This window comes from Peromyscus leucopus, chromosome 1 (genome assembly GCF_004664715.2).
Source record: "Peromyscus leucopus breed LL Stock chromosome 1, UCI_PerLeu_2.1, whole genome shotgun sequence".
Classification (NCBI taxonomy): Eukaryota; Metazoa; Chordata; class Mammalia; order Rodentia; family Cricetidae; genus Peromyscus; species Peromyscus leucopus.
The window spans coordinates 73,939,480-73,952,607 of NC_051063.1; the positions used below are offsets into that span (position 1 = coordinate 73,939,480).

Sequence of the window (13,128 nt, forward strand, 5' to 3'; positions counted from 1 at the left end):
TGTGGGACAGCTGTCTGTGGGTGAACACATGTGGAACTGGAGTCCTCAGAGGAAGGCAGTAAATAAAAGACATTTTTGAGGAAATAAAGGCCGAAAAGTTTCGGAATTCACTTTAAACTGTAAACCTATGTCATAGCCAAGAATATCTGTTATATGTGCAAGAAATAGCAAAAACAAACAAAAAACAAAAACTGCACCAGGGTATATCACCATCAAACTGCTTAATGCTGGTGAAAAATAAAATAGTAAAAGCAGCTAGAGAAAAAAAGAACAAAGTTGAGGATGATAGCAAATTTATTATCAGAAATAATGTACGCTGAAATACAGTGGGGTAACGTTTAATAGAGAAACAGCAACCAACACAACAATAAAACCAGTCTACTGAGAATTGTTTACTCAGAGAAATATCTTTCTGAAATACAGGTGGGATAAAGACACTTTTTAGACAAGTTAAAGCTAAAAGAATTAACCAGCCAGGTGTGATGGTACAATGCTTTTAGGAGGCAGAAGCAGGTTTATCTCTGTGAATTCCAGGCTAGCCAGGGCTACATAGGGAGATCCTGTCTTAAAAAAAGACTGACACACCAATAGATTTACTGTGGTTTTTATTGTTGTTGTTTGAAATAGAGTCTTTCTGTGTAGCCCTGGCTGACCTGGAGCTCAGAGATCTGCCTGCCTCTGCCTCCTGAGTGCTGGAGTTCAAGGTGTACACCTCCACCCCATGCTAGATTTATCTTTCAAGAAATGCTGAAGGAAGCCAGACCTTTACCAGGAGGGAAAGAATGCCAGATGATGATCAGATTCTACACCAAAGAACAACAAACAGGCACTGTGCACATAGCCTTCCCCACCCCCATTCTAAATCTCATTTAAAAGATAAGTAGTTGTTGAAAGCAAAAGAATCAATTGCCATCTTTGTAACTTACACAGCAATAAAATGTGCAAAAACAATAAAAGACCAAAAGGGTCAAAATGGGAGTTTGCTTTTTCCTTTTTTTTTCTTTTATAAGATTTATTTTTATGTTGTGTGTTACTATTCCTGCGCTGTGTCTGTGTACCATGTGCATGCAGTGCCCATGGAGGTCAGAAGAGGGCATCAAATTCCCTTGAAACTGGAGCTACAGGCAATTGGGAGAAGCTGTGTAGGTGCTAGGAACTGACCCTGGGTCCTCTTCGAGAGACAAGTTCTCTTAAGCACTGAGCTGTCTCCCCAGCCCCTGCAAGCTTACTCTTGCAAGATGCTCCTGATGTACATGAGATGCTATCGCATCATTCAAAGCAGATCCGGATACACAAAAAATACATATGATAGTTCCTAAAGCAACCACGAAAATCAAGTATCTGTGGCCACTAGGTCAAAAGGAAAAAAGAATCAGAAAGATAATCAAAACAAAAGAGATGGGCAAATAGAAAACAATTCTAGATTATTTATTGTAGACTATGGAATAATGCCAACCATTTAATAATCACATTAAATACTATTAAACCTCTAGTTAAAAGGCTTAGAATTTTCAAAGTGGATTAATGATCTAAGACCCAACTATATCTTGCCTACATACAACAGTGACACTTAACAGCTTATTTTTTAAGTACCAATAAGTTAAAAGTAAGGATGTGGAGGCTGGATGTGGTGGTACATGCCTTTAATCCCAGTATTTGGAAGACAGAGGCCAGCCTGCTCTACATAGTAAGTTCCAGACTAGCATGGGCTACATAGTGAGACCCTGTCTCAAAAAGGAGGAGGAGGTGTGTAATATACAAACACTGAACAAGACAGAAATTTGTTTATCTTGTATCAGACAAAGTAGATCTTTGTGCAAAGACTATTATAGGCATAAGATTACTTCATAAGAAAAATGAAATCTTTAAGAAGATATTAAATATATAAGTATATTTAATAATATTATTTAATAATAAAATTATAAAAATAAAAATCTTTAAGAAGATATTAAAATTTCCTAAAACTCTATATACCTAATAACAACAGAGTTTCAAAATACAAAAATCAAAAACCAACAGAACAGAAAGGAGAAATGGGGTACCAGAGCAATGGCTTAGTGGTTAAGAGCCCTTGATGCTCCTGCAGAAGACCCGAGTTTGGTTCCCAGCACCCACGTCGGGCTGCTTACCACCACCTGGAACTCGAGCTCCAGGGTATCTGATCCCCTCTTCTGGTCTCTGTGGGCACCCACATACCCAAGCACATGCACGCTGCAAGTGCGTGTACACACAAATAACAATAAACTAAATGTTCTAAAAGAAACAGAGAGAGAAATTGCTACTTGGAGCAATTGTACCATCTATAATCCCCGCACTTGGGAGGTGAAGTAGGAGGATCAGGAGTTCAAGTTCATTCTTGGCTGAACATTGAGCTCAAAGCCAGCCTGGGCTACTTGAGACCCTGTCTTAAAAACAAAACAAGTAGACAGACAAAAAACATGGCGGGGTGCTGGAGAAATGGATGAAGATGCACTGCAGTTGGGTATTTCATCCATGCCTACTTTCTTAATAACTGAGTGGACAAGTCGGCAGAAAATCATTCTGCGTGTTTAAGCCCTGACAACACCGGCATCCTGCCTGACCCAATCAACGCTGATTAAATATAGCATCTGTATTTTTTTAGTTGTGTGTGTATGCCAGAGGACGATTTGAAAGAGTCAGTTCGCTCCAGCATGCGGGTTCTGAGGATTCAACTCAGATTGTCAAGCTTGGCAGCAAGAGACTTTACCCTCTGAGGCATTGCTCCAGCCCAAAGGTAGCCCAGGCTGGCCTTGACTTTGTGGTCCTCTTGTCTCTGTCTCTTCAGCATGTCCTATGGGCATGTGCTACGACAATGGCTTAAGTAAGTATCTACTAAAAATAAAAGAGTTTCCTCTATAAGAACAGAGAGAACAACTATAAGACAGGTCATATCTACACTAAAACTGTCTCAGTAAAATCAAGATAATTCAAATATGAACAATCTATCTGTCTATAATAGGATTAAATTATAGATCAATAACAGAAAGAAGTCTAGAAAACCCACAACCACTTGAAGACCAAATAATGCACTTCTCAATAGTCCGTAAGTGAAAATGGAACGAAAAGGAGATGGAAGTGCTTGGATTGAGTGAAAAGGAAAAAGTAAAACTTTATGGGCTGCTGCTGTGGGATGATCTGTATGTCCTGTGGGAGCCCTTCTTGGGTTCTTTGTGGCGTTACCCAGCAGGTCCGTATAGAGGATGATTAGGACCATGGGCCTGAGTGCAGGTGTTTGAGATGGTCTGCACTTGGCTGTGCTGGGGGATGGTCTGTATGTCAAGTTGTTCTGATTGGTCAATAAATAAAACCTGATCGGCTGTGGCTAGGCAGGAAGGATAGGCGGGACTAACAGAGAGGAGAAATAAAAGGACAGGAAGGCAGAAGGACTGGCTGCAGCCGCCGCCATGACCAGCAGCATGTGAAGACGCCGATAAGCCACCAGCCACGTGGCGAGGTATAGATTTGTGGAAATGCGTTACTTTAAGATATAAGAATAGTTATTTGTAGAAATGCGTTACTTTAAGATATAAGAATAGTTATTTGTAGAAATGCGTTACTTTAAGATATAAGAATAGTTAACAAGAAGCCTGCCACGGCCATACAGTTTGTAAGCAATATAAGTCTCTGTGTTTACTTGGTTGGGTCTGAGCGGCTGTGGGACTGGCGGGTGAGAGAGATTTGTCCTGACTGTGGGCAAGGCAGAAAAACTCAAGCTACAGGCTGCATCAAAAATAGAGCTTGGAGGTGGCCAGAGAGATGGCTCAGTGGTTAAGAGCACTGGCTGCTCTTCCAGAAGACCCGGGTTCAATTCCCAGCACCCACATGGCAACTCATAACTGTAACTCCAGTTCCAGAATACCTGACACTTTCATGCAGGCAAAACACCAATGCACATAAATTTAAAAAAAAAAAAATAGAGTTTAGAGAAACTGGCATGATACTGTCACAGCAAGGAGAGAACGGACTCTCAAAAGTTATTCTCTCTCTCTCTCTCTCCCTCTCTCTCTCTCTCTCTCTCTCTCTCTCTCTCACACACACACACACACACACACACACACACACACACTTAATCTCACTTCTAAGTAGTTAAGAATTCTCAAAGCCATAGCCAAGGGTTGGTGGCACATGCCCATAATCCCAGCACTTTGGACCCAGCATTTCGGAGGCAGAGGCAGGTAGATCTCTTAGAGTTGGAGGCCAGCCTGGACTACAGAGTTCCAGGACAGCCAGGGTTACACAGAAAAGCCATGTCTCAGAAAAAAAAAAAAAAAAAAAAAAAAAAAAAAGAATTAGCAAAACCAATCAGTGATGATAGACGTCAGGAGAACTTCACTCTTGGGCAGGAAACTAACTGGGAATGAAAGAGAGAACATTCGGATGATAGACAAGATCTCAATCTAGGTTTGGATGTGATTATATAAGTATGGAAAGTATGGAGAGGTGTAAGTGTTCACCAAATTCTCAGGCTTAGATATCTACCAGTATGCATTTTATACAAAAAAAAAAAAAAAAAAATTTTTTTTTTTTTTTGACACAGGGTTTCACCGTGCAGTCCTAGCTTGCTGGCCTAGATCTCCCTATGTACACCCAAGCCGGTCTTGAACTCACAGAAATCCACCAGTCCCTAAGGGCTGGAATTGAAGGTGTGAGCTACCACACCTAGCTACAGATTTTAAAAATAATACAAGAACTATAGGGATTTTTGGAAGAGGATCAGTAATTGCCAGGGTCTGGGGGACAGAGAAGGGAGAGATGACTAGGGTGAAGCCCAGGGGATTTTCAAGGCAGGAAACTATTCTGTATGACATCACAATGAAGGGTACATGACACGACCCATCTGACAAACCCATAGCAGGTGCATCACAGTGAGCCTTAGTGTATACGCTGTACTGGAGAGAATAATACTGCTCCAGCATTGGCTCCATGATGGGACAAACACACCAGTTAATCCAAGATATTCACAATAGCAGAAACCATAAAGAGGAGGGAGAGCAAGGTGTCTGGAGACTTTCTATACTGTCTTCCTCCTCCTTTTCCTCCTCCTCTTTTTCACTATTTTTAAAAGACAGACACTGTGGCCCATGCCTTTGATTTAAAAAAAAAGTATGTGTGTATGTATTATGTATGTATGTGTGTGTAGGGGGGGTACACGTGAGTGCAGTGTACCAAACTCAGGTCCACTGCTCTTAACTGCTGATCCATCTCTCCAGCCCTTATATCATCTTCAAAACTTTTCTGTACATCTAAAACTATTTTTAAAATAGCCTATTATTTTAAAAGTATATATGTATATATGTGAAGTGTTTATATCTACACACACACACACACACACACACACACACACACACATTAAAAAAATGTAGCTTTGAGAAAACAACTGGAAAGCAAACCCAGAAAAGCATGAGGGACACTAGCATTTTGAATGTAGTTATCACTGATAGGAAAAGCAGGAGAGGTTTTCTACGTTCCACTTTGCTCTGAGTTCTTGGCTGTCCCAATGAATAGGTATTGTCTCATGACGGAAAAATACTCCCCTTCCTCTTTTTAAAGCTCAAAATGGCCTGTTGCCCTAGATGGACAGAGAGCAGACCCAAGGCTCCTTTCCAGCCAGCAGCAAAGACCCACTTAGCCAGGACACTTCCAGCCAGCCGCTAAGGTGCCTGCTGGTTCCTGGCCTGCCTTCCACTCCCCTCCAGGGTTCCTTCTGGCCAGAGGTAAACAATGAGTCAGAAGAAGGACAAAGGCAGGCTGACTCTTCCCCTTAGGCAGAAGCCAGGAGAGCCAGGAGGTTGCAAAAGGCAGATGGCAAGATAGTGCAGTGTGCTGCCAGGCACCTGGGACCTTAAGAACGGACCCCACAACTGTTCATAGCTCAGCTAAAATCTCTTTAAGTTTTCTCCTTCTAAGACCTGACTTTGTTTACAGGAAAATTGGACACTAAGGATTGACAGGGTCTTCCGTTCTAATTATGAAGACCACAACACACTTTCAGGCCCTTGTGAAAGCAAGTCTGTGGTTATGGGTCTGGGTGTAGGTTGGCATCGACCATGAATGCGTCTAATTCCATTGTGTCCCGCCCCTGTCCTCCTGGGTGAATTGTCTAGTCTCTCTGAGCCTTGTTTTCCTCTCAGGGTTTCCTCAGGCCATCTGTAAATGCGTACACAGAACTGCTTTGAATGGGGATGTGTTCAGTCTTGGACCTCATGCCTAGCACAAAGCAGCCAAGGACACACCTTGCCTTTCAGTGAAGCCCATTCATTTTTTTTTTTTTTTTAAATCCCTAGCTACCTATGCCTACACTGCTTTTACTCATACATGAAGGGTTTTCTCTTGAAGCAGGAGGGTGTCTCATGAAAAGCAGCTAGGAAAGGAATGGTTTATCCAGTGTCCATGTGATTCTGTCCTGCTCAGAGGAAGCACCTAGCTGCTGTTGCTTTGGGACTGACAGGGGTATGGGTGTTGCTATTTACCCAACACATAGGTAAATCTTATAATCAGGGAGACTGAGGACGACCGCTTCCCGCCCTGTGAGTCAATTCACTATGGTCCATCCCAGCCCTGCTCCATTCCTCTGCTCTATAACATGGTTTAAAGTCACTGAAATAAGAACACTGGGATGAGCTGGCCTATCTGGGCACAGCTATATAAATCATAGAAACCACCACATGGACCTCATAGGATCTGGGGCCATAATCACCCCCATTAAATTGTCACCAGGGGCCTGCTTAAATAAAGGCCTTCCCAGCTAGTCTCTCCTGCTGATAGTCTTTCCTTCATTGTGTCTAAGTTGATCAATTTCCACAGTTGCTCATAAGCGAACTGCCGGGTTTCTTTGGGGGTTCTTGACCCCAGACCTTAGCACCTTCGACTCACCATTTCCACCATCCCCCACAGAGCACCATGAGATCTTATGGTTGTTTCTCAGATACACTGAAAAGGATTATAGGTTGGCCTAGAACTTACATCGCAGACCAGGCTGGCTTCAGACTCACAGAGGTCCAGAGTCTCTGCTGATAGCATTGAAGGCATGTGCCATCACTAATTTTTTTTAACAGAGATTTCACATGAGAATGTAAAATTAGCCATCAACCATGCTTGAGGCCTAGGCACAGGTGACCTTTGAGAGTCACACACTCTTGCCAGCGGTAAACAGTAATTTGCTGAGATGATGCACCTTGTTTACAATCAAAACAAATGCCTTACCTTCTCCCTGACCTTCTTACAGGAAGGAGTTCGTTGACCTTTTGAGTTATTATTATTTTTTTAACCAGACTATAATCCTGTCCAGCGTATCTGAGAAACTACCCTATGATCTCATTCTCACTAAAGAAGGGGGGGAGGGAGTTCCTTACAAACCCTGTGAAGAGAGCCAGCAAGGAGACGCAGCAGGAAAGGCACTTGCCACCAGGCCCAATGACATGAGTGAGCTTGATCCCCGGGAACCACATGGTCGGAGAGAACCAGCACCCACAAATTGTTCTCTGACCTTCCTAAGTGTTCCATGGCATATCTACACCCCTATAAGTAAGTGCAAGTATGAAAGCAACTCTGTGAACAATGCCTTCAGAAGCCACCAGTATCTTCCTATATAACTAGTTCTAACTAGTATTAAGATGGTCACCTGTGTACCTGTCCCTCCTGAGAATCCTGTCTCTGTGTCTTGAATGTGAACAATTTCTCTCATGAGCATCTTCTCTATAACACCCATGCTTAAATATAGTTTATTTAATCTTTAAAAAGATTTATTTTGCTGGGCAGTGGCGGTGTACACCTTTAATCCTAGGCCTCGGGAGGCAGAGCCAGGTGGATCTCTGTGAGTTCCAGGCCAGTCTGGTCTACAGAGTGAGATCCAGGGCAGGAACCAAAGCAACATGGAAAAACCTTGTCTCAGAAAGAAGAGAGAGAGAGTGAGAGATTTATTTTTACTTCTGTGTATGTATATGCATGTGAAGGCGTGTACCTGCCGAAGACAGACCGGAGTGCTGGTATGATACTGTAGAGCTGAGTCATAGGCAGTTGTGAGCCACTTGATGTAGATGCTGGGACCTGAACTCTGGTCCTCTGCAAGAGCAGTAAGCACTCTTAACTGCTGAGCCATCTCTCCAGCCCTTTGAATCTATTTTAAACCCTTTTCTCACTAAACTCTGACTTTGCTTCCTATGGAATCCTGAACTCTTTTCTGTGGCACAAAGAGCCTGGCCCCACCTGAGTGGAGGTTTCTCCAAAGAAGGCCCGGCTGGGGGCTACTGCCCTGCTTCCCCCCACTACAGCCTCATAGCTCTGCTGGTCTACAAAGGTCACGTGACAAAAGCAGCTGCATTTTGTAGGGCTACCATTCTTAGTTGTTGGTACCTAAGAAGAGAAGAGCCCCTGGACCTGATGGGCCTGGAACCAGCCCCAGATGCAGATATCCAGGCCAGCTGTGTTGGGTAGACATGGGGAGCAGGCACAGGTGTTACCCAGATTAAGCTAGCTTCACTCCAGGGGCACAGGACTGACTTCCCTCAGAAACCAAGTCCAGGCAGGGATGGACACTTAATGAGTTTGGGCTATGCAGGGTTGTTATAACAGTGACACCATGTGGCAATCAGGAAGCAAGGCAGTTGGACAAGCTCCTCTCTAGGTGAGGAACCTACCCCTGGGGGCCATATAAGCCCCTGGTTCTACAATTCAAAGAGGGGCATGGTTCTTAAGGCAAAACAATGGACTTTCTACCACGAATGAAGATCAGGAAACACTCCAAGTCTGTGTCCTTGTTTGTGGTGTGGAGATAAGGGCCTGGGCAGAGAGACTCTTTGGCAATATTTTGTGCCTTTTCCTCTGTCATTCTCTCTCCCTATTTGCAGAGAACTGGCTCTAGGTTCCCCAAAAATCAAAGGGTGCTCAAGTCCCCACTACTCAAATCCACAGTGAACTCTCCCAAATACTTCAGATCATCTTGATTCCTTTTTAAATCTGTCTGGTTGTTGTTTTTGAACAATGTCTGACCATACACTCTGTTGTATCCCATACTGGCCTCTAACATATGGTGATCCTCCTGCCTCTGCTCCAAGTGCTGGGTTCAGAGTGGGTTCTACTACACTATGACTCACTAGATTACTTATATCTAAGAGAATGGAAATAGATGCCCCACTGTATTGTTTAGGGAGTAATTTTTAAATCTGTATATGCTCGTTACAAATGCATTTTCCCCTGTCCACAGTGGGTTGAATTCACAGATGCAGATCTACGCACATGGATTTCACCATCAGACTTGGAGCAGGTCCGACACTCTGTACTGAGGAGAGGTAACTGAGCCACGTGGCTGATGTAGATTGAAAATATGGGTTACTGAGGTCATAAGAGCTAGTTGGAAACAAGTCTAAGCTAAAGGCCAAGCTTTCATAATTAATAATAAGTCTCTGTGTTGTTATTTGAGGGCTGGTAATCCAGAGATAGTCCAACAAAGAAACTTGCTACAGAGGTGGATGAGCATTGAGGAAGCAGCCCCAAGGGAACGGTCATGTGGCAAAGGTTACAGGGAGGCAGTATAGTCACGTGGTCAGTGGACAGAGAGGCTGGACCAATGGATATCTTAGTGGTGGTATAGGGAAGTAGAAGTCAGATGGCAACCTCAATACACCAGACTTTAGAAAAGGGACAGCAGGCCAGGCATGGTGGCGCACACCTTTAATTCCAGCACTCGGAAGGCAGAGGCAGGAGGATCTCTGTGAGTTCTAGGCCAGCCTGATCTAGGACAACCAGGTCTTTGTAGAGAGAGACCTTATATCCGTCCATCAATCGAAAAGGAGTGCCCCAAGGGCAGCAGTTGGGGGAATTCCCACCACCCTGGAAGAGTTAAGGATTCAGAATCAGAGCTGAACCGGTTCAAAGAAAGCAAAATTTCATCTTGTAGCCATAGCTCATTTGGCATGGTATCTGGCACTTGCACGCAAGTGAGTATTACACTGCTGTCCTTCTGAGTGATGGCAAGGCTGTTGTGACTCACACAGGAGCCCCACCCCATCCTGCCTCCTACAAACAGCCTGAGTGCACGAAGGATCCAGGGGCCAGGGCAGCTTTGGGATGAGTTCTGGCTCTGCATGGGCACAAACACTCATTTCCCGAGGACTGCCCTGTTTTCAGTTGTGAATAGGATGTTGCCTCTTCCTAGACACACACCATCTCTTTCACGCTCAGTGCCCAGGCCCTTGAGAGACAGTTCTTCAAGAGAAAAATGATAAGTGACTAAAGCTGAGGAACACGCAACAAAGGAGCTTTGAGCTGCAGTTACTCAGAAATCCCTCTGTGACACAAGCTGGGAACATGGCCCCTGGTCTCCTTAGAGACCCTGGGACTCCCTGAGGACAAGGCAGGAAGAACTGGGCCTTGAGTCTCAGCCAGCAGTGGTTCCCAAGTGTGGGATCTCAAAAAAAAGTACCCCATGTCATTGGAGTCAACCTAGACGTTTGGGTAGATCCGACTACTAAATGCCTTGTCCCGTTATTTGTTTGTGAACGGGGAACAGATGATAGAGATCTGGAGGACAAGGAGGCTCCCATGCTGAGATGACAGAGGTCAGAGGGGCAATGCAAAGTACCACTCCTGTGCCGAGCCTAGAGGTACAGGCCTTTAATCCCACTCCCCAGAAACAGAGGTATGTGGGTTCTGAGTTCAAGGCCAGTCTAGTCTACATATAGAGTTCCAGGCCAGCCAAGGCTACATAGCGAGACCGTGTATCATAAATAAATAAACAAACAAATAAATAAATCACTCTTTTGACCCAACAAAATACTATGCCCCATCTGATGATTTCCCTAAAGAAACTTAATGTTCATGCCAAGAAGCAGCAAGAATTTCTTCTGGGCACCACTACCCCAGCTACCCAGGAAACACTCACCCTCTCCACATGGCAATTCCTGCCACCAGGGACCACTTGTACATATCCAGAGTAAAACATTGTCACTTTGTACATGGAGGCTTGAAAACGCTATGACGAAATATGCCGTGACCCAGTTTCACTGTCGGTGACAGGGACTGGTCACTTCAAAGTTTTGGCCCAAGGAGCTCGTGTTTGTTCCTTCAAGGTCTATGATTACAGACTCCTGGGAGCTGTTCAAGAGGGTTACACTAACCATCTCTAAGGCCTATTCATGAGTTGAACCCACAATCGGTCTCTCATCGACTCCACTCTGCTTGGCCTATGTCCCTGCTGGGAACCAAGTATTCACGTCTACTGGCTTTCAGCTTGTGAACACCTGTAGGCTCAAGGGTGCAGAACACTAGGTAGAGAAAGGTTTATTAGGGAGCCGTGAAAACCAGGCTTGGCCATGGTCATGATGAGGGGCCACTGACCACTGGGCTACCCTTGGACTGGCCACACGCCATGGCCACAGTGTGGCTGTGTTGGCTTCTGGAATCTATCCCCCAGCCTCCCTGGGTGGCTTGAGGAAGGGCCTCCTGGATCTTACGTTCTGGGGCCCAGTGCCATACCTCTCCTGCCTCCACCCTGGATTACACATTGCATGTAACCACATATTAAGGCCCTTGGAAGCCTCACTCTTTCTCATTTTTAGTTCTGATCTGGAAGCTGAACTACTTGAAACACTGCTGGAATAGAAGTGTACAGTTACTAATTTCATCTCTGGCCAGAAAAGCTATGAATTCTCCACTCCCCGCAGGCTCAAGCCAGCCACAGAGTGTTCCATGAATCATGGGTCTGAAAGCACATCCCTGAGGACTTCTCACACGTCTAAATTTCCCAACACAAGTGCAGTAAAGCAAGGGCTGGAACAAGCAGTGAGTGGAGCGTGTTGCAGGCTGCATCTGCCCATGCTCCAGAGCCGGGTCCCTACCTGCCAGCACCGGTTCCAGGAGAGTCCCCTTGCTGCTTCTGTAGAGATTGACTGTTCCCAGGTGGTTGCAGTGATCTTGGACTCTGAACTGGTGAAGTCCTCTGAGCCAGAAGAAAAAAAGATATTGGAAAGGAAGTCAGGAATCTGTAAAACCGCAGCAATATTTTTCAATAAGCCACTGACCAAAGACATGCACGATAAAGCCTGTGATTCACAGGACTACTGCCACCAGCCAGGCGAGGCTTAGAAGGTATAGCAGAGGTGTGGAAAGCTGAGCAGAGGTGTCCTAGCTCTCTTCACACACACAGTTCCGGTCATGACTGCTTCATGATGACTGCTTCAGTTAGAACCCAAGAGTGGGGACTGGAGAGGTGGCTCAGTGGTTAAGAGCACTGGCCACTCTTCTGGAGGATCCAGGTTCAATTCCTAGCACCCACATGGCAGCTCACAACCATCTATAATTCCAATATCCTCCTCTGGCTTTGTGGGCACTAGACATGCATATGCTGTATGTATATACATGGAAGGAAGAAAAGAAAGAAAGCAAGCTAAGTCTGGTGACACCTATCAAACTCTGGGGGATTCCTGGAGAAAGAGGATGTACTTTTTTTTCTTTTTTTTTTTTCTTTCTTTCTTTTGAGACAGGGTTTCTCTGTGTAACCCTGGCTGCTCTGGAACTTGCTCTGTAGACCAAGCTGGCCTTAATGCCTGCCTCTGCCTCACCAGTGCTGGGACTAAAGGCATGTGCCACCACTGCCTTGTTAATTTATTTTTATCTATTTATCTCTTTTTTTAAACCCGTGCTAAGGGTAAAGCCCGGGACCTTGTGCATGTTAGGCAAGTGTTCTGCCTCTAGTGCCACATCTCCAATCCCAGCCATTATTCGTTTTTCAAACCAAACCATACAAGTATCAGGCTCAGAATTTAAGCCAAGGGACAGAACAATGAGATGTTGTTTTTTCCAACACTCAATTTTGGTAATGCACAGATCAGAAATCAGGAGAGGAGAAGAAGCTCCTGTAAAGCCCAAGGCATATTTCCAAAGGCAGTCCTTGTGTTTTGTCTTCCCAGGAATGTCCTTGCACCCCCAACTCCCCACTAAACAGCTCCTCCTGAGCTGGTCACAGGTTAGGATGACACACACCAGCACCATGGTTGGAGCGTGTCAATGTGAGGGACACCAAAGAACGCTCCCACTGTAGGAATGGCACACAGTCTCCAACCTCTCAAGAAGGGAGCTCTCTTCTGTGCATGTGGGCATGAGCATTCCCTC

The 13,128-nt window shown here is 44.9% G+C and overlaps 1 protein-coding gene across 13 annotated transcripts in view; it reads right to left on the reverse strand.

Moving 5' to 3' along the window:
• The window catches only part of Tacc2 (transforming acidic coiled-coil containing protein 2), a 211,561-nt gene that overhangs the window by 154,713 nt on the left and 43,720 nt on the right, over positions 1 to 13,128 (reverse strand). For all 13 annotated transcript variants that reach the window (XM_037209913.1, XM_037209926.1, XM_037209943.1 and 10 more), the window contains one exon: positions 11,856 to 11,956. In XM_037209913.1, coding sequence (XP_037065808.1) covers positions 11,856 to 11,956 — 101 coding nt within the window. The remainder of the gene's footprint in view (positions 1 to 11,855; positions 11,957 to 13,128) is intronic.